The 20270-nt window shown below is 35.1% G+C and overlaps 1 protein-coding gene across 2 annotated transcripts in view; it reads right to left on the reverse strand.

The window, feature by feature from the left end:
* Nucleotides 1–20270, reverse strand: part of TBC1D22A (TBC1 domain family member 22A) — a 131433-nt gene that overhangs the window by 66393 nt on the left and 44770 nt on the right. For both annotated transcript variants that reach the window (XM_056513655.1, XM_056513647.1), the window contains exon 10: nucleotides 11076–11151. In XM_056513655.1, the coding sequence (XP_056369630.1) occupies nucleotides 11076–11151 (76 nt within the window). The remainder of the gene's footprint in view (nucleotides 1–11075; nucleotides 11152–20270) is intronic.

Here is a 20270-nt window from a genome sequence, read left to right on the forward strand (position 1 = left end):
AGAGGGATAATCGGCTCTTTTGACAGCTGCTGATGCTGTGTTTGATGCACCCAGGATGGGATTTGCCCTCCTGGCCAGGACAAACCAGACCCCATTCTTCAGGGCTGCTCTCCAGACCCTCCTCTCCCAGTCTATACCTGTGCTCAGAATTACTTCATCATGGGTCCTTATAACTTGTTCTTGCTGAATTTTCAAATTTTAAATAAATCATTGATGAGTGCCCAATGCTCCAATCTAACAAGATTCCCCTCCAAGGCATCTTGCTCCTCAAGAGTCAACAGTGCCCCCAGTATAATATCACCTGCAGGCTTGGTAATGGTGCATTCAACTCCTGCACCCAGATCACTGACAAAAATATTGAATAGAGCTGGCCTTAGACTTGAACATTTAAGGACAGCACTGGTGAATGCTCACCTGCCAAATGTAGCCTCACACACCACACCCTTTGAGCCCTGTCCTCTACCAGTAATTATTAGATCACTTATTCACACCAAATGCTGAATTACTATTGTAATTTGCTTTAGCTGCCTTTGCTTTAGAAAAATTTAGCTGCAAGTTAAATACACTGAAGTGAGATACTGGGTTAAATTTATTATTTGAATATCACATTTGGATACCTACATTACAGACTACTATGATTCAGTTATCTAATACATCAAACAGGATGAAAAAAAAAAAAAAGGCAGCTTTATTTCTAAGTGAAGCTACTAACTCACAAAATTTTTGTTCTTCACACAGCAGAAACAATTTTCATTTGGCTGTTTGTAGCCATTAAAAGTAAGTAATGAAAAACAATAAATTGTGCCAGTTGTGATATTTCAACTATGGTAGTTAATGGGCATAATGAATTTCTTGAAAGTTGCATTCTAGTCTAAACAAGTTGAAAAATGGATTACTAAACTCTGTGGTTTAGACCTAATTGATGCAAAACTGGAATAGAAGATGCATTGAGTAAAGAAGCTAATTCTTCCTACTTTGTAAGTAATTCTAAGCAGAAGCTAATTTGCTGATAAAGGCAATTTGGACCAGCATAATCTAAATCTAGATTTTCCATTTCAGTGAAAATAAGTACGTATGTTCAATGAACAAGAAGATATATAATTACTGTCAGCTTTAAGACTTCAAGTATTTTATAAAAACTACTTCCACTGCAGTTTCTGATAGCAAAATTATTTTACAGTTAAAAAAATAACTCTTTAATCAAAATTCAAAAGAAATAAAAATCACATTTGTAAGTTTTCAAACACTTTCAATAAATCTACACATAAAGTTTGGATAAAGGAAGTCTTCTGAATAAAAAATAAAATACATTACAGAGATGCATTCCAAAGTAGCATACTGTAAAAAATAGGTAATCTGTGGACACAAACCATTTATAAGTATTAATATTTTTATTAAATACACTTATTGGTACATTATTTTGAATTATCACATTTAGCACCCTAAACAGATGCTTCTCACACCTATACACATAAAATATTTACTCTTCATCCTCAGTGTCAGCATCTCATACTGTTTCACAGAATCCAAAATTAAAATCTATATGGTTACAGAATCATGAACTGAACAGTTAAGGATAGAAACGACCTGTCAAAATAACTCACTCGACTGCTGCCCTGACAGGAGGATGGTGTTGGAACAAGTCCCTAGGCAAGCTTACACATATGCAAAGAAAAACTGCAAAATAATGTAAGATTATGCATGAACTGCCAAATTACTGTGGCTCAGCATGCTATCACCACATCCATCTGTGCAATTCAATGTTTCAGAACATTAGCCTTTAGGTGCTCACCTCTACACAAAGATTCCTATCAAACCTAGCAACAGTTTTGGATGTTTGACCTATTTTTGAAATTTTGAATATTACTTAAAGTTTATTTTTCAGTCATACTACATACCCTGAACACTTTGTTTTTAACACTATTTTTTCAATCTTTTATACATACTTCATTGTAAATATAAAAAGTATTAAGTGTTAAAAATTATCTGAAATGCAGGTAAGCTAACAATCTCTATAATAAAGAGGCCTTTTTATTCAACAAAAAGAAGTGAGTATTTCTCATGAAAAACCACACAATTTTTCTTTAAAAGTGCATTAGTAACTGCTCTGATACCAAAGCAAAAGGAAAGTAAAAAAATGAGCCAATCTTTGCCACAGGAGCTTATTAACATTGCCCTTTGCATGCACAGTGATTTTTTTGCATTGACCCTTAACGTACATGCTACAGAAAGACATTAGCACTCCTGTTCTCCATATCATCATTTAGGTTGGAAAAGACCTGTAAGATCTTGATACTAAACAATTAACCTAACACTGCAAAGCCCCCCAATAAACCATGTCCCTAAGGGCCATATCTACACATCTTTTAAATACCTCCAGGGATGGTGACTCAAACACTTCCCTGGGAAGCCTGTTCCAGTCCTTGATAATCCTTCTGGTGAAGAAATTTTTCCTGATATCCTATCTAAACCTCTCCTGCCACAACTTCCTCTTGTCATTTCCTCCTGTCCTGTCACTTGTTTGGGAGAACTGACTGATCCCCACCTGGCTACAGCCTCCTTTCAGGCAGTTGTAGACAACGAGGTCTCCCCTGAGCCTCTTTTCCAGGCTGAACACATCCAGCTCCCTCAGCTACTCCTCATCAGACTTGTGCTCCAGACCCTTCCCCAGCTCCATTGCCCTTCTCTGAACTCACTCCAGAGTCTCAAAAAAACCTTTCTTGCAGTGAGAAGCCCAAAAGTGAACACAGGATTTGAGGTGCAGCCTGTGCTGAGGACAGGGGACAGTCACTGCCTGGTCCTGCTGGTCACACACAGTATTTCTGATATGAGTCAGGATGACATTGGCCCATGGGCACCCGGGCACAGGCTGACTGATGTTCATCCAGCTGTTGACCAGCACCCCCAGGCCCTTTTCTGCAAGGCAGTTTTCCAGCCATTCTGCCCCAGCCTGCAGTGCTGCAGGGGTTGCTGTGACTGAAGAGCAGGACCCAGCATTTGGCATTGTTGACCCTCAACACAACTGGCCTTGACCACTGATCCAGCCTGTCCAGATCCCTCTCCAGAATCTTCCTACCCTCCAGCAGATCAACACTCCCCCCTGACTTTGAGCAAACTGACTGAGGGTGCTCTCCATCCCTATGTTACAGTTCCCACATACAGAACCTTGCTGTCCAAAAGAAAGAACCTTGTCACCAGTCAATGACTGCTTTCTTTTTTAGTATTCTCTTTGTTGAAAGCTAATTTTTAATCTGATTGTCTCTCCCAAATGATTGCTACATTGTTCAAAGCCAGGATGTTTATGGGACACAAAGGAAAAAGTTTAGAGTAAAATCTCAACATCAGATGTTGCCAGATGCAGAAAAGGGCTTACAATACCCAATGTAAATTCTTAACAAAAGGAATTCTGTCAGGACTACAGCTTAGCAATGAGTTTCTCATATTATGTATAGTAACTATTATTAATATACAAAGAAGTTCCTGATGACTAAAAAAGACATTCCAAATATCATAAATGTGCACCTCAAGAGAAGATCTGACCATGATACATAGTTCCACTTCAAGTAATAGTAGAGATCCAAGTCAAATATTTACATGCTGATTATATCTTGTTGCAGACTTAGTTTATTTTTATAACTAGTTAAAATTGTCCACTGTGAAAAATTCCAATAAAGGCATTAAAAAATATAATGAAAAGTCCTAAAAATTAAAATATGACTGGCAGAAATCCAGAAATATCACCAATTACATTTTCCACATGGCCCACAATTTAAAGATAATGGTGTATTTAAATTTAGCTCATTAAACTATAGCTTATAGCTAGGACAGAGAAGTATCTTCATCATAGCAAAAGAAATGGTCCATATGCTAATATTGCAAAGCCCAAGACACTGATACCAAAGCAAAAGAAGAAAATACTAGAGGAGGGAAGGAGGGAAGGGAAGGCCTGGCTGCTTCATGGAATCAAATGGAAGTAATAATTCTGTAGTATATAATACCAAATGGAGGAAAATATTAGGAAAAACATTTAGTAGTAATCAAGAAAGATGTACCCTTCTAGTCAAAAGTTAAGAAAGACCCCATATTTCCAGATGGACCTCAAACTTAATATTCCAAGTGCAACAAACAACAGGGAAAACATATGTTTGATGATAAACTTCTAGAGTACCATCACTGGACTTCTCTAGCCTGTTCTTCTAAATCATAACAAAATTCATAAAAGGGTTTATGCCTGACACTTTTTAGATTCCCCATCATGTGAAACATCTTTTTTCTTCTCTTTTTTTTCTTTTTTTAATTCGCCATGAAAACAGTAAGTTTTGGCTATTTAAAGTACTTACAGCAGTTATTTTACAGTCTCAACTCTTGCCAAGATCTCTGAACTCTGTAACAGCATACAAATATAATCTCCACAGTAAAATATAAAAATATTATTTAAAAGATATATTAATTAATTATAATGCCCAGTGAACTTACAAGTGGATTAAAGTATAATACGGTAATTACAACCATAAAATCAGATATAAAATAACTACTAGAGAGCTAAATAAAATAGTTTCATTAAAATGAGAAAGAGCTTTAGAGTGCAAATTAATTAAAACAATTATGAAATGCTTACAAGATTTTTAATCACTTCAGCACCAATGTGATAGAGAAAGATGGACCAAGAAACAAGGTCCTTATTAATCACTCATTCTCAATAGCAGCAGCAAGATCTAAATAAATTCTATGTCCATTTCCAATTTAAAATGCTTTCACATGAGTGAGAATATCAGTTTTGCAACTCTTGCAAAAGAGCAATTAGAGCTCTTTTTTCCAGATACTCCAACACAATCCTAATTCAAAATTATTGGTGTCTGTAAAATGTTTTACAATATAATTAAACATGAACATAATTTTGCACATACAATTACACATTCTTTAACCATCAACCAAAAAGTCATTAGCATGATTGAACACGTAACAAAGATAGATCAAATGTCATCTATTACCACAGTTTCATTATCAGTTCATTGTATGAACACCCAAGGTTCCAATTAAAAACCAGATTAATCTATATCACATATATTGAACAGATAACTTATTCTGTGAGTTCTGATTAAACAACAGTAAATGGATTACTAAGAAAATGTATTAGTCTTGGTCTATACTTTGCCTTTTTAAGAGTCAGATTTTCCTAAAGAAAAAAGTAAAACAATTTTCTCTGCAGTTTAAAAAGTCTAACACCAGCAGAGAAACTGAATGTCCTTCAGAAACTATTGGAAGCATTAAAAGTACTCATAAGATATCTCTAAGTACTTTTTGGCTTAATTCATCATATGAAATTAAGTTCTGAGCAGAACTGTGAACTGTTTGTGTTTGGAGCTTTGGACAGTTCTATGGGAATTGGCACCTTTATCTCCTGGGACAAGAAACTGCTGAATGCAAAACATCCACACAATATTCAGAGAAGAAACTGTAAGAATCCCAAGTGAAGTCTGGACATTTAAAACTTTAGCAGCCCATTAAAAACACACAGCTCTTAACTAAACTCAGACCTTAGAAAGGATAATCCTACCAGTACTAATGCTATTCTAATGAAGGATGTTTTATAAACTTCTCCAATTAAATAAGAAAATATATTATACATAAATATTAAAAGCTTTACCAACCAACCTTTTAGACATACCTACAGCAAATATTTCAAAGCATGAGAAGTACATAGAATGGTATGATTAAATAAGCCTTTCCAAAACAAAAATGCATATAAAAATGAAGTTTTAACTGACTACGTTACATGAAAAACTTAATCTGCACATATTTACACACAAACATAGCTATTTGCAAGAGTTATATTTAAAAATTTTATGTGAATAGGAAAACTATGCAAAATACTAATTTAAGGCCACAACATGAAAGCACTTTATTACAAGTCCTTAATTCTGGCATCTACAGAAGTTCAGATAATGGGCCAACCAAGATGTTTGTAATCCCAGAGAGAAACAAGTAAAGAAAGTATCATTAGTAGAGTCAAAATTAATTTGCTCAGAACATTAGGACAAGAGGAATTATCTAATTTGTTATAACCACATATAAAACATGGCAGCAATAAGAAAAACACAATTTACAAAATTATTAATAGAACATGGTTTTAAAAGTTAAAACAGCAATTTAACTGCACTTAGGAATAATTACTACTACTACTAATAATAATAACAGTATTTCCTCAAGCAATACTATTTAGTATTTATTAAAAGTCATTCTTTTAAACAATGCAAATATAACAATTTAAATTTTGCACTAAAAAAAACTTTCCTCTTAAAAAAATTAATTTTTTTTTACAATAAAGTGGAAATAAACTAGAAATTATCCTAATGAAAACATCATAAGTAGGAATAATTGTGGTAGCTCTCCAAAACAGATGATCAGAAGATGCATTCACAGTGGAAACAGGAGAAATTCTGAGATTTTACTGAACCTTTGAAAAATCCAACTGAATTGCAGGTAAAGTTCCTTATAAGAAGGTTAAAATGCAGCACTCTTTTTATGTTCTTAGGTATTTTTCTATTACTTCCAGTTTCAAGAGAAGGGGGGAAATATATATAGCAACAGTAAGCTTTTTTAATATTATTTTCAATTATTTTCTGCATTTTTCCATCTCCTGTTACTAAAATTTAGGGGAAAATTCTTCAAAACTACTGGCGATTTTTGGTGAAAGAATGTGAAGCAGTAATAACGGAATTTTTTTATCTACAAGAAAAAAGACTGAAGAACACAAATGCAAAACCTGGGTTGAGTTGTTCTGAAAAAGATGCAGAAAAAAATCTTTTCAAACTTATCCCCACACAAAACACAGAATATTTACACTGAGTTGTCAATGCTGGCTTTATAATTTTATGTAATAATAATAAGAAGAAGAAGCCAATATATATACAAAATACATTTAACATTACAATAGGCTAAGGTTTTTTCCCTAGAACTGCCTTATTGCTATCCTTATTTGGAGAGAATGCTACATGATTTTAACATCTTTTATCAATGTTTAAGGAATCCCCAGACTACTTTTAACTACAAAAGCTCAGCCTTCTCCAAATGGCTACCTCAAACTCTCATGTAATTACCAGTTGTCTTACAGTAAATTGAAGAAGTTGAGACTCTTCCAAGCATGACACCAGCCAAGTGCTAAGCACCTGTAAATTCTGGAAACACAAATCCTGAATTAATTTGGGCATTCCTATACCATGTCTCTGATTTCAAGTCTAAATGAAGTAAAAGTGGAAGATAGTGTGCCACGTGAATATGACCTTTTACAAACCATGAGAAATGGTTCATGATTTAGAGCAGAGCAGCCCTACTAGCATTACAGAGACAGAAAAGATCATTAGTTATAAGAGATTTCTTATATTATTGAGCTATCTATTGATCCTCACTCTCAATTTTTTTGTATAATTCCGAGAAAAATCTGAATGATGATGACAAGTTGACTAATGAGATTGAATAATGTTTTATCTTCAAACTCCATCTCATCTATAGCAACATTCCATTAACAGACTAAAAAAATTCCATTAAACACAATTTATCAAAATTATTTTCTGGAGCTTAAGCAGAATGAGATTATGATTAAATTAAGAGAGTATTTTGTCTGCTTGAAGTCTTTTGCAATATTCTGGAGTGTACACACAAGAACAGTTACTCTGAGGGGAGTTGTGATCCATAAGGCTAGGTTAATGAAGGTTGCTTGAATCACTGACATAATGCATTAGCACTCTCCAAAGCAGAAGCATCACCTTTCATAGACTGGTAATCCATTATTATTAGCAAATAAGCAGTACAGGCTTCATCCACTCACACAGCTACTTACTACACCAAAACTTGCTTCACTGTGCAGTTACCCAGCATCAAGAAAACAATGTGACACAGTACCAACAGGAGTAGTATTTTCTTGCAGTAACCTTAATGAGCACTTAGGATAAATACAGCCAATACAGATCATGAGAGGCTTTTTCAAAAAGCAAAGCCACTGAATTTATATCAGCTATACATTTCCCTTTAACAGCAATATAGCAAGCCCTGAATAAAAAGACAAAAGCAAAAAGGAAATGAAAAGTAAAACACAATATTCATCAAATCATGTCATGATTCCACCAAAAAGCCAGTAAGTTCAGGATCCCTTAGCTGAATCATCCAAAAGGTTATGACTGTAGTACACAACCACCATTGTCTAATTAACAACTAAAACTTTATTTTAATCTTACACATACTTTGGTGTTCTTTTCTTGCAAAAGAAAGTAACTGAGTGGACAGTTAGACAAAAAGAAACAACTCAAAGAAAAATAAAAAATGTGTATCTTTCCTACAAAACTTTTAACTGGACCCCTGTATTATAAAGGTTGTGATCAGCAATACAAGGTCCAATTGACAACTAATTACAAATGGTGTCCCTCCAGAGGCAGCACTGAGGCCAAAATCTCTGTTAAAAACTATCGATAACACAGAGTAGATTCTGTGTTTGCAAATGATACCAGATTAGGAGGAGTGCTGGACACACTGAAAGTGAGGGCTACTATTTAAGGAACCTTGGCAGGCTGAAGGAATGGCTAAGAGGAACCTCCTGAGGTTCAGGAGAGGCAGGTGTCCTCTATTTGGGATGGAACAGTCTCATTCAACAAGCACTGACTGGACACAGATTGATGGAAAGCAGCCAAGGCTGCCAAGAAGGACTTGGGAACCTGGTGCACAACAGGCTGTACCCAAGCCCAGAATGTCCTTGCAGCAAGAAAGGCCAAACATATGTTAATCTCTCTAACCAAGAAGCCAACAGGTCAGGGGAAGTGATTCCTCTTCTGTTTTCGCCACTTGGGAAACCATGTCTGCAGCATTTCATCCAGTTCTCTGACACTGGCAAGCCCAGTGGGGGCAGAGGAAGCTGGAGCAATTCACACATGAAATAAGGCTGAAAGAACTGGGTTTGCTCAGCCTTAAAAAGAAGCCTATGAAGAGCTGCAACTACCTAGAGGGAGTATGTAGAGAAGGTGGAGCCAAATTCTTCTTAGAGGTACACTGAGATAAAACAAAAGGTGGTGGACATAAGCTCCATTTAAAAATAAATATTCATATATAAAAAAAAATACAGTGGAAGAAATAAAATTTCCAATAATTTTAGCCAAAGAAGCTGCAGAATCTCCATCCTTGTACTCACTCAAAATTCAACAGGGCAAGACTGCAGAGCCTGTTCTAAACTGGCCCTGTCGCATTAGATAAACAGCAATCAAGGCAAGGGAAAGGCTTGGAACACTGACTTACAGAGGCCTCATATTACCTAAGCAATTCTAAATTTCCATCAATATTTACTAGCAAACACTCGTGATATCTACTGAAAATTACAAAAATTTTATAAAGGCCTCACAACTTTATTTTAAATTAGATAAAAACAGGAACACATGTATTACTTTCAGTTAAAAGGGTGATCAAAGGACAGTATAAGATGACACAACTATTTGCTACAACTGATTTATTTTTTTATTGTGTGAAGCTTTAAAAAAAATGCTTATAAACCTAATAATTGAGAGAAATTATTGAACTATATCCCTAAAGCACTGAAGGTACAAATAAGACTCTAGCATTTCTTTTTTCCTTAAACTAAACCATAATATATTGTATTACACTTAATATTTTTATTCAACAAAACCACAAAGTTGAGTATCAGGATGCTATTTCTAATTTTAAAAACTTGGTTAAACAATTTGCTTATATAAATGTTCCTTGACCAAATTAAGGAAGTCTATTTATAGGAATTTTAATTATACACTTCATTTAATATATAATCATCTGCTTCTGAAATGTAAACACAATATTGATGCAAGACTAAAATTACATATAAAAAGTCTCATTACGAGAAGTTAGATTATTTTTTAGGTAACAAAATATACTAATTTAACTATATTTTTAATATAAATATTTAGCTACCCAATATACAGAAAATATGCCCTTATATTTTTCATATTCACTAGCATTTTCAAAAATGCTAGTCTACAACAATGCTTTATCCACAACAAAAAATTTTACATGCATTTAAGTTTATAAAGCAATTTTACACAAACATTTTTCTCCTGCCCTTAGTTTTTGATCATTAAAAATACCTTAATATCCTAGAAAACCACAAAGACAATTATCAAATATTAAGGATGTACATACAAGCAGGCAAAATCTCCTATGACAAGCACAGGCACAAAATATCCTTCACAGTATATGCAACAAAATGAGGGAATTAATGTTTCCAAGAAGATTATAAAATATAAAGCTACACAAGAAATATTTTTTCTAAGTCATCACTGACAGGCTAGTGTTGCAAATATATGCCTGGTTCTGCTTGGCAACATTTTGTTAATACTCTTTCATTAATTTAACAAACTATCAAGAGAGTATGTTTAGAATGAGCAAGCATTATCTCTTGCATTTCATTTAATTAAACTCTGTTCTAGCTATATGACAGTCAGCATTTCATGAAAGGAATTATTTTAAGGATGAAGGTAAAATATTTCAAAGTGTGCTGCTAAAACATGAAAGCATAATCTAAAATTACCCCTGCACATACTGTAATTTATCTATAAAATTAAAGATGTTATTTCCAGAGCTCATAATTAATTGGATTCCACAGAGAAATTATGCAGGCATTCCAGATAGCAAAATGATGCACAAAGGCACAAAACATAGTGCCGAAGGACAACCATAAACAACCACTGTGACTTGCCTGCATTACAACAACCATTGAGGCTTAATGTGAAATGAATACTGGCTGCCTTTTGGATGTGGTCATTACTCTGCTGCAAAGAAATTGCCATTGAATTTTGATTATATTGCCTTAATAAAAAGTAATGAAAGAGGCTCATGCTCTAGTGGCTTTCTTTTAAATGATACACGACAGTGATCTGCAGAGGCCAGTGTGCCACAAACTAATGATGACACCTCACCTGAGGAAGGCAGTGTTACTGCACCATTGCAGGTGACTGCAGTGATGTTGGCTTTCCTTGCAAACATTTTAAATAAACACTTTCAATTTAACATCCATTCAAAATTAGTTTGCCTCTGAGACTTACCATCAATCCGACTAACCAGTTCCTCCAGCATCTTCACCTTCTTCTGGATTCCTGGCTGTGCAAACGTGTAGTTGTCCTAAAGAAGAGACCATATCCAAGTATTAGTTGCAGAAAAGCAAAAAAGGTTTATTTTCTTTTCTTTCAATCCCTTTTCTAAATCCATGTGTTTTTCTCTGTTTTCTTATGGTGTTTCTGTTTTGTGACTACATTTCCTAGGTCTCCTTCTACAGTAAAATAGTAAATCATCACCTCTAACAGTATATCCTGTAGAGCTATTCCTGCATCAATTGCTCTCTACTTGCTAATCTAGTGAAGTTACTTTATTGCAGAAATCCAAGTAGCTTTAAGAGGCCCTCATCTTACATGACAATGTGCCATGCTAGAGAGTTTTAAGGTGATTCTTTTTCTAAGAAATTTACAATTCTACAAATAATATAGAAAATATTAAAATTTAGCTTACAATCAGAGACAGGGAAAGAATTTGATCTTTTGAAGTACAGAGTAATAACTTCAAGCAGCATAAGAAATCAAAAGTTTGTTTTAATGTACTCATAACTGCTTTGAATCCAAGATTACAGTAAATATCATTAATCAAAATCTAACACACAAGCTATGCAGCTAAAAGGGCATTATATTTGCATATATTTCTTTGAATGAATTAACTCTAAATTAACTTTTAATTTGTGGATTGCAGCTCTATAATATAGACTTGAGTATGAAATAATGAGAGCAAGAAAGATAACTCTGCTTGAAACCCAAAGACATCGATCTTTTAAAATAATGACATTGATCTTTTAAAATAATGACATTATTTAAATATAAAGCAATGTTTCTGAATATTTAATTGACAATCCCTCCATTCAGCTCATTTTGTTACAGTTGTCTTCCTGTGATTCTTGAGAAATTCAAGAAAATAAAATTATACATATGTATTTTAACAGAAAATTGTCATGTAGAATTTTTGTGTAAGCACCACATGCATAGAAAATCAGGGTAAAGGATGTTTTGCATCAACTGCTATTGTTTGAGTAATGCCTTCATCAATTGGAGCTCAGTAATCTCAAAAAATTACCCTAAAATTTTTTTCACTTACATTGAAATATTAATTTTTCTTGATATTATTTCAAATTTTAACTTGGTCTTGGAGTAAAAGAGATGATTATCAGTTCATTTTTATGTATACTGATAAGTTTTTCTATTTAAAACCAAAAAAGGTCTTATTGACTTTATTTACATGGGGTTTTTTTAGGTTTTATTTGACTTAGGAAACTGAACTGCAATTTAATATTCAAATTCTGTAAAACTGCTATAAAGTGTGAAGCAAAGGCAAAATGATACACTATTAATTCTGTAAATCAAAGTATTTCAGTCAAAAAGTAATTTACAGTATCAAAAAGTATCAAAAGTTCTTCTGTATGCTCTGATCAAAATCATAGAGACATTTTCTACTGGTCTAGCAGTAGCCCTTTCACAGTAATTAATATTAGAACTCAGTGTATAAACCAAAACAGTATGGATGAGGAAGCAAGAATAATTCCCTGAATTTTTTAATTTTCCACAGGAATCACCAAGTAAAATAGGCAACAATTTCTGCTTGTTGACATTATTTCACAAACAGAATGTGAGAATACTTTTTAAAGCAATGAAGCACCAATATGGAAACAATGTAAAGATTCACACAGAATTCAGATCTAGTATAACCTCATTTCAGGGAAAAAGAAACTATCCCATGCACTGGAACAGTGCCTTTTATACAAGTCTGTCACACACCTGTATTAGTCATGGATAATATCCACGGCACAGCATCTTTAGGAAATCATGATCACTTTCTTTACAGAAAGTACTCTAACAACAAAAACTGTATTCACTTTTTTCCATCCCAAAATGTTTATATACTGTTCTATAAAATAATGTTCCTGTATTTAACACTGAAAGTCACAGACTTAAAACACTATGATTTGATCATTAGTTCTCTCCCCAGGCAGTGCAACTCTTGACTGTGATCTATGAATCTGAAACTACTTTCTTTCTCAAAGCCTAATTTACTCCATACTAACCTAGACATGCAACCCAAAACTGCCATCTTTATTTGAAAACAGGTAAATTTGCTTTTCACTACATTTGATCTTCTGCTTATTTATTCTTCTGTTCATTATTTCAGCTGCAAATGAGTACAGCTGGGGGTCACTCTCCTACTTGTGCTGACTCACCTAAACTGGAAAGATCTTTATTGCATTCCCCAGTCTTCTCTTCTAATTAAACTGTGTTGTACCTATGCCCTCCCATGACACTTGCAGTTGACTTCTTGGAGTTTGTGAAACTATGAGAAAGACTTTGTAAATGTAAAAGGTATTATGTTACCCACTATTATTGCTACTTTTGTGCTTATAGATGAAGGAAAAATAGTAAAACAGAAAAGAAAAAGCATGCCAAACACAAAATTTATGAATTATTGCTCAGGCCTGTTGAGCCAAGACAAGTATTTTCTCAATTACTTATGACTGTTTCAGAGTTTGTCTTTTGCTCATTATTGATGGTCAAAGTTCCAAATGAGGAAAGATAACAAAAATTTTCAGGATGAAAACAAGGAGTTCACATAAAATCTCTCTTATTTCTAAACACTGTTCTTGATGCTTCCCAGTAAGCATTCACATATGACAAAATATATGTATGGGTATACACCAGAATCCACAATAAACATAAAAATTCATGCATTGGTGTGCAATGAATATCTAAATTCCTTGACGTTCTGCTCAAACAGATTCCAACACACTTTCAGTGAACTATGCTAACCTACTTCACAGCTGAATGGTTATAATATCTAGTTCAGACTGATACATAATTAGTTTCACCTTACAATACAGAAGGTTAGGACTTGATAATGTCACAAGAGACCAAAACTTGCATCAGCTTCAAATCTTTGTGTTAGTAGTCTGTACTTACTCTGTAGAAGCTGATATAACCACCCTACTCCCCTGCAAGTAAGATCTGGCAGGATTTCACAAAACCTAGTTGTTACAATTTAAAATAAAACACTAAAATTATAGACTTCACTAAGCATTTTAAAAACTATTAAGCAATTCCATACTTTTTTTAAGGGTAGAGACATTTTAAATGGAAGAAACTTGGAAATATGCTCGTAACAAATTTAACTGGGATTGTCCTCCAAGAGCAGGGGAGGGAGGGAGGGAGGGAGGGAGAGAGAGACTTCATAGGCACTAGAAGAAGAAAATCCCTCATCTTTTTCTCTCAATAGGTGATTATGCAGCAAGCTGAAAAGGAATGGAAAACCATCTTTCATGTCATCACAAAGGAGAAACAGAGCCAGCCAAACGAAAAGAAAAAAACACTGTCAGTAATCTGACATAATGACTTCAGCCAAGCAGAGGCATAGGCACAATGCCTCTGAGATGAGAAATCTTTTCAGGTCATAAACAATGTTCACCAACAATGTACTGAAAAAAATACCAGAAACATTTACAGAAGCAAATGGAAAGTTTTGAAACAAAGTGTTCATGTGTCATTTACTCTTTTTAACAACATTTTATCAATGAGATCAGAGCTTTTAAACATAGAGGATACACTAAGCAATCTGTATAAATCATACAGACATATAGACTTGGATGTCTATTTTCTCTACCAAGGCATATTTAAGAATCCTTATGCATCAATTTAGTATGTTCAAATATAGTATCACATGAACAAATGACAACAGAAAGAAAAAGGTTTTCTTATCCTCATTATGTCAGAAAGATCTCTTTAATTCTTCTTTTTTACTCATTTAAGTACTTCATTCACATATTTCTGAATCCTCTAAGCAAACTCCTATTAAGAAATCTCGGTTTCTTGCTCAGAAAGTTATGCATAAAGATAGGGGCAGAAGAGAGGAAAGCATGACACTAGATTCATGATAGCCACCACTATCATGTGCTTCCTCCACCAGTGGAGGCACAGTTTACCCAAACTGTGTCTTGAAGATTTAGGATAGAGAGAGTGTGCATGCACAAAGACAAGCACACAAGTGTACTGCACTGTGTCGTTATCACAGTCCATAGCATGTCCCATAATCACTCCAAGACACTTCCTTTAGAAGAAAAGGTCTGTCAATCATTATAATTATTAAGCCTGACTTTTCAAAATGTAAAATATCCTAAGTAGTAGGAAAAATATTTACAAAGCATTGCAGCCCAAAATTTTTTACATGCAAAACAGTATCTTACTTACTCCTACATAACAGGACAAAAAAAGCAACAGTTTATTAAAATGTAGGTACTGATCCTTACGTTAGAGTAGCATCCATAGAGTCAGAACCAAAGATCCAACCTTCTACTGGTCTGTGTAATCAAATCTCAGTTTTACACAAGTGGATGTATTACAATACAGAAACTCTTAAAGTAGCAATGACAATAAGTGCTCAGGAAGCACTTATTTTTGGATTACAGCATAAGCCAGACAACAGTTCAAATCTGGATAAGACCTAGAAATGATAATATACTGATAGCACAGTGTATTTAATCTACTGATTACAAATAGATTTTTTTTCTTTACGAAAATTTTGCTCTCAATGTCAGGCTGGAAAACTGCATTATTAGCCTCCAAAGAGAGGCTAACAAACACACACAGAAAACAGGTCTGCAATTCAGCATTGTCCTAAACTAACAACCCAGGTGAATTGCAGATATAACCAAAACACTTGTCTTGACGGAGTTCAATAAAAAGGTACACAGAAAGCCATAACTGACCTATTTTTATCTCTAAAATAAACCTCAGAAAGGGTCTGTGAAGAATTTTCAGAAGAGTTATTTCTGCACATACTTTTCAACATTTGAAATGCATGTTCATGTTATTAATTGGATCCAGCAGACTTCTGAAAGACTTTTTGAGCACCATTCCTTCCTTCCTTCCATCCATCCTTCCATCCTTTCATTATCCAAACTTCAGGCATTTGCTAGCAACAACTTTCCATAACTCAAGAGTGAGAAAGAACTCTGCAGGATTCCTTTTGAAGGTCATAAATCTTGCTATTTTAATCAGCCATAGAAACAGCTAATATGTACCTCAGCACACTCCAGTCCCTGCATATGAATTATCTCACTTTTATTCTAAAAATTACCATGCCCTGATAAAAAATTATATTAATATTTTAGTGTTATTTTTAATACATCTGATTAGATCCTTATGCAATGCATGTATTACCCCTTTGGTTATTTTATTACCAGAATACTCAAACTTAAAATGAAAAGTTATACTCCATTTTATACATGAACATTACATTTTCAGGTGACACAGATCAATGTGAACTTTTTACTTGAATGTTAATGAGACACTGTTGAGGAAAGCATTAGAAAGGACAATTTAGTAATAAAAAAGAGTTAATAATCTGGATATATGGATATGTCTACTTAATTACGTGGAAAAAATACTCATGGGATAATTCTAGTTTTCCCATATGAACAGCCACAGATGAAAACACAAAAATGCCCATGCATCATCTACAGTTTAGAAGTGTTGTAAAGACAGGCAGCTTTATCACACACACAGAAAATGTATTTTGCATATGGCCACACACAGCCTCAGAAGCAGGGTTTTATAAATCAGCATAAATCAGCAGTTCTTCCAAGAATACAGGCTGCACAGTTCTGTGGAAAAGGACTGAAATCTGAGCAGACAAAAAGCTCAGACTGAATCACTGGTAAGCCCTGGCAGCAGACTCCTGACCCAGTAGATGGAGGGAAGTGATTACCCCCACTCAGCACTCATTGAGGAATCACTGAGGCTGGCAGGAGCCTCTGGAGGCCATCAAAGTCCAAGCACTGCCCAAAGCCAACACACCTGGAACAAGCTGCTCAAGGCCATGTGGACTCTGGTTCTGAACTTCCAGGATGAGGATTCTACAACCCCTCTAATCAAACAGGTCCAGAGTTCAATTTTTACCATGTAGATTTTCCTTCAAATGTTTAAAAATAATTTCTTGTATTTCAAGATCATATCTAAAATACCACATCCAGTTTTAGGGACCCTGATACAAGAAAAAGTTAATAAACTTCAGAATAAACTGAAGCAAGAACAAAACGTCATGAAGATGTTCAGAGATATGCAGCACATGCTCTTTGAGAGGCTGGGGAAACTGGGTTTGTTCAGCCTGAAGAAAAGAAAGCTCCAGAAACACCTAATCACAATGTTATCAAGATGACAAACCTCCATTTTCAATAGTGGTGCACAGTGGGAAGATAAGAGACAAGCAGCATAAACAAAAGATGTTCCATGTGCCTACTGGGTAGAAACTTCAACATAAGGACAAGGAAGCACTGGGATAGGTTAACACCCAGAGACTGTGAAGTCTCTGTCCTTGGAGGGTTCAAGACTAAACTGGACAAAGCCTTGAGAAACTCAGTCTGACCCCAGAGCTGGCCCTACATTGCACAGATTTATCCTATGTTCTTATGTTTTCAGAAGATTTCATTTGTTCTCCTGAAATAAATAAAAAGCAACTGCAGTGAGACATAGTCTTTCTGGGACAAAAACTAAAGAAAAAAATTAGAGCAGAGACTCATGAAGCACTGAAAAGGAAAACCATTACATGCATTATCATCCAAAATTGACTGCTATAAAACAGCTACAGATTTCAAGATTAAATTATACTTTAGAGAAAAAAAACATGGTATTTTAAAAGTCCTAGTATTTGTTAGATCATTTTTTAAAACTTTAATCAAACAGATATGACACATGCACAGTCACTTAGAAGCCTAAACTTAAGAGACAACTTAGAGAAAGAAGATGCAAAGTAATCTGAGAACAAAAAATAGATTAAATTATCATGCAAGATTAAACATTAACTACTGGAAAAGTTCTGCAAACACTCTAGCTGGAGCCAAAAACATACTTTCATAGCAACCTCTAGATGACAAAAAAAAACAGCACAGAGGAACCAGCTAAAGCGACAAATGATTTGAAAAAGTTTTTATTTCTTCTCTCAGCTGAGAACTGTATGCATGTCAAGAAGTGACTGCCCTGCTGCCCAAAGCCAACTCCTGTTCTTTATTGCACAGGTCTCTGTGGTTCAATGATGCATTCTTATAGTAAAAATACACAGTCCCATTAGATATGCAAGGGATGGAGGTAAGATGAGTGAGGAATGAAGAAATAATAGATACTACGTATGGTAAAACTTGAGCAAGAAATGCATAGGTCTTAATAACACCTTTGACAATTCTAGACTCAAGAAAATGAGACCATCTGGATGGATTGGAAAAATAAATGAGTTTTCTGTTACAAATAAGAAGGGGTACAAATACAATCATACAGTCATTCTTCCATTACTCCCTTCTGCACTGAAAAGACAAAACACACCAGAAATGTATCTAGCTCATATTAGCCAAAAATTTCACAAGATGACCCTGTTATCAAAGTGCACTCTTTAAACTTATCTAATACTGGTAGGGCAACATGAAATGGAAACTTATATTGATGAAAAAATTAATGGAAATACTCTGCAGAGATTCTTTGATTGCAGTTACCACATGTTACATATCCCTGTGAAGTTTATTCAGACATCTCAGACAAAACCATCACATAAATCACATAGGAGTCTTCTATGCCATATTTTTAGGGAAAAATTATTGAGCATCCAGAATGCAAGACAATCAGAACTATAGCAGCACACAGTGAACCCACTGGGAATCGTTAAACCTCCAACTGTGGGCAGGGACAGTTTCAGCTCAGTCAGGCTGCTTAAAGCCACAGCAGTCCTGACCTTGAACACTTCCAGGAAGACGACATCCACAACTTCTTTGGACTCCCTCACCATAGAAAATGTACTCCTTAGGTCCAACCTAATTCTACTTTGTATGAAATGCTACCCCTTGTCCTACCACTAAAAGCCCTGGCAAAAAGTCTCTCTCCAGCTTTCTTAAAAGCCCCCTTTAACTACTGAAAGGTTAGGGTAACATCTCCTCAGAGCCTTTTCTTCTCCAGGCTGAACAACCTCAATCTTGTCAGCCCTTCCTCATAGGAAGGATGCTTCCAGCTTTTCCTCATAGGAGAGATGCTCCAGCCCTCTGACCACCTTCATGGCCTTCCCCTGGACCCACTCCAACAAGTGCATGCCTGTGCTCGCTGAGGATCCCTGAAATGGCTGCAGCACTCCAGGGGGGTCTCACAAGAAGAGGGTAGAGGGGCAGAATCCCCTCCCTCACCTGGCTGCCCACCTGCTTTGCATGCAGCCCAGGACACAGCTGGCTCTCTGGGCTCAAGTGCACACTGCCAGTCACGTCCACCAGTATCCCAGGGTCTCCTCTACAGGGTTAGTTCTTCCAATCAACTCAACCTGCAACTACATGACTTTTAATCGTTAAGTAAAGTGGAATGATCACAGAAAGTAAACAAAGAAAGAGAATGGGAGAAGAAAAACAAGAAACCTTTTTAATTCAGCAGCACTGCAGTTGCACTGAATTAAGTGTAACATCATTAGTCACACCACTAGCATAATCTTTCAAGCCTTCTTTTGATAGATGAGTGCATCCTTGAATACATCCAACCCTATTTCATTTATATAACAGCTTAAATTTTCATCAATGCCGTTTAATTCCATTGCAATTGGTTTCCATATTTTGCTTCTCAGTACCTGATGGTTTTGTATAAAACCCTAATTTTAAGGAGAAATTACCTAATCTGTGGACTTCCTTTCCTAGCAAAAAAATAAAGCAACAGGCCAGTGACAATGATGTTCCAGAAGCAGGTAAAATAGTTGGAAGGTTTGCATTTCTTTACCTGGCTTTCTTCCTTTCCAGTAGATTTCAAGCTCTCACCTTTTTTCTTTATAACTTTTCACATATTTTTGCTATGTGGTCAAGTACTTTAAAATTTAGGAGTTCTGAGAGATTGAAATAAGCAAGCCAGCATTTGTTACAGGAATTGGTGTGAGAAAATGACTGTATATTTCAAAAATGCTACACAAAATACTGAGCTATTTGACCTTCAACCAAGAGAAACATACTTAAAACACCTTCAAAAAAGTTAAAGCCTTTTGTTGCTGACTCGATTCTATAACTGTTTTGTCAAAAATGAACTCTGTTACAAGTTTCAATTCACAACATTCCTTAGCCAAAAGAACATCCATATTAAGACATGTCAAAGAAAGAATGCTGTAGATACTTCTAATCTCCATAAATTTTTAAGCCCATGAACATTTACATA

The sequence above is a fragment of the Oenanthe melanoleuca genome, chromosome 1A, assembly GCF_029582105.1.
Source record: "Oenanthe melanoleuca isolate GR-GAL-2019-014 chromosome 1A, OMel1.0, whole genome shotgun sequence".
Classification (NCBI taxonomy): domain Eukaryota; kingdom Metazoa; phylum Chordata; class Aves; order Passeriformes; family Muscicapidae; genus Oenanthe; species Oenanthe melanoleuca.